This window comes from Aspergillus brunneoviolaceus (genome assembly GCF_003184695.1).
Source record: "Aspergillus brunneoviolaceus CBS 621.78 unplaced genomic scaffold BO95scaffold_68, whole genome shotgun sequence".
Taxonomy (NCBI): domain Eukaryota; kingdom Fungi; phylum Ascomycota; class Eurotiomycetes; order Eurotiales; family Aspergillaceae; genus Aspergillus; species Aspergillus brunneoviolaceus.
This window is the reverse complement of record NW_020290798.1, coordinates 143,075-144,640: the sequence shown is the minus strand read 5'-3', so window position 1 is coordinate 144,640 and position 1,566 is coordinate 143,075. Positions and strand designations below refer to the sequence as shown.

Below are 1,566 nucleotides of genomic sequence, written 5' to 3'. Positions count from 1 at the left end.
AATATTAAATAATAAAGTTATAACTATTAAAATATATATACTATTAAGCCTAACAATTATTTAGTTTTAGCTGTTTTATAAAAGTCTAAAGATTTTAATAGTTTAAAAAAACTTTAATAGTATATAATAGTTTTTTAAAATATTAATACTAATATTTAAATAAATAAATAATAGTAAAAAGCTCTTGATCTGAGATTAAATAGTAAGTTTTAATATTATTAAATTTTTTCGACCAGAATATAATAAAATAATATATTTTATAATTATCCGGTTGGAATAGTATTTTTATTATATTTTATTAAAAAGTATCTGTTTCTATTCGAATCTTCTGTTAAGAATTAAAATATTTTAATAAAAATATAGTTTTAAAATTATAAAAAAGCTATTAGAATACTGTTATTTTTTTATTAGTTGATATTATTTTTTTAGGTTTTTTTCTATTCTAGGTGCCTTTCAAAAAAAAGATTAGTAATAATATAATTAAGAAATAATTCTTAATAAAATACTAATAAAAATTATAAAATCCTAAGAATATTTAAATCTTATAATATATAATTAATATTAATTATATAAAAATATTGATTATCTGTCAGAAATCTATTAATATACTATATAAAAATATAATATATTTTAGAAATTTAATATAATTTTAGTAGAAAGTATACTTTAATAGTTTAATATAAAGATCTGCTTTTTATAAGTATTCTAATATTTAATATAAATAAAAAATATACAAAGAACGGTTTTTTAAAAAAATAAGAATATTATCTAAATAAATAATATAAAAAATATCTAATATATTATAAAGAGCTAAATAGATATAGTTTTAAAATATAATTAAAGTATTAATTAATCTAAAGAATATAATTAAATATTTAAAATATTTATAACAGATTTAAAAAACTGTTTTTTATTTATGTTTTTATTTAATATAAATTCGGTAATATATATTTTAAATATTTAGTTTAAAAAAATATTTGGCTTTTATAATCCTATCTAAAATTTTTAAAATTAGAAATAAAAAATAGTAATTTCTAACTAAAATCTTATTAAGTTTTCTGTAATTTATATATAATCGGAGACCTTTATTTTTTTTTAATATAAAAAGAATAGAAGCTTCTGTAGAACTTTTAAAAAATTAAATTTATTTTAATAAAATATTTTTATTAATATAATAACAAAAGAATTAAAACTTAACTTAAAATAAAAAATAAATAAATCTATATAATAGAATTTTACTATTTTTTAGATTAATAGTATAGTCCGAGAATCTGTAAAAAAAAAGTTATTAAAAATAATTAGAAAAAAATATATCTATAAAATCTTAAAGCTTAAAAAATAATATAATTTTATTAGGTTTAATTTATAAATAATTTAAAAAGACTTTATTTTTTAGTAGCTAAATATTCTCTGGAAGTTTAATAATAATATAAATATAAATAAGATTTCAGCAAGCTTTTATAAATTTATAAAAAAATAAGATTTTTAATATTTAGGTCTTATACTACTACTATTAATTTTATATAAATAAATAAATATATAGATTTTTTAAAATAGTTATTAAAA

The 1,566-nt window shown here is 12.7% G+C and overlaps 1 protein-coding gene across 1 annotated transcript; it reads right to left on the bottom strand.

The window, feature by feature from the left end:
* Positions 1 to 952: 952 nt before the first annotated feature.
* Positions 953 to 1,132, bottom strand: BO95DRAFT_371434 (uncharacterized protein; the record flags this gene model as incomplete). Its single annotated transcript, XM_025582954.1, has 1 exon — positions 953 to 1,132. A coding segment is annotated over one exon (180 nt), but the record flags the coding sequence as incomplete, so codon positions are not given.
* Positions 1,133 to 1,566: the final 434 nt, after the last annotated feature.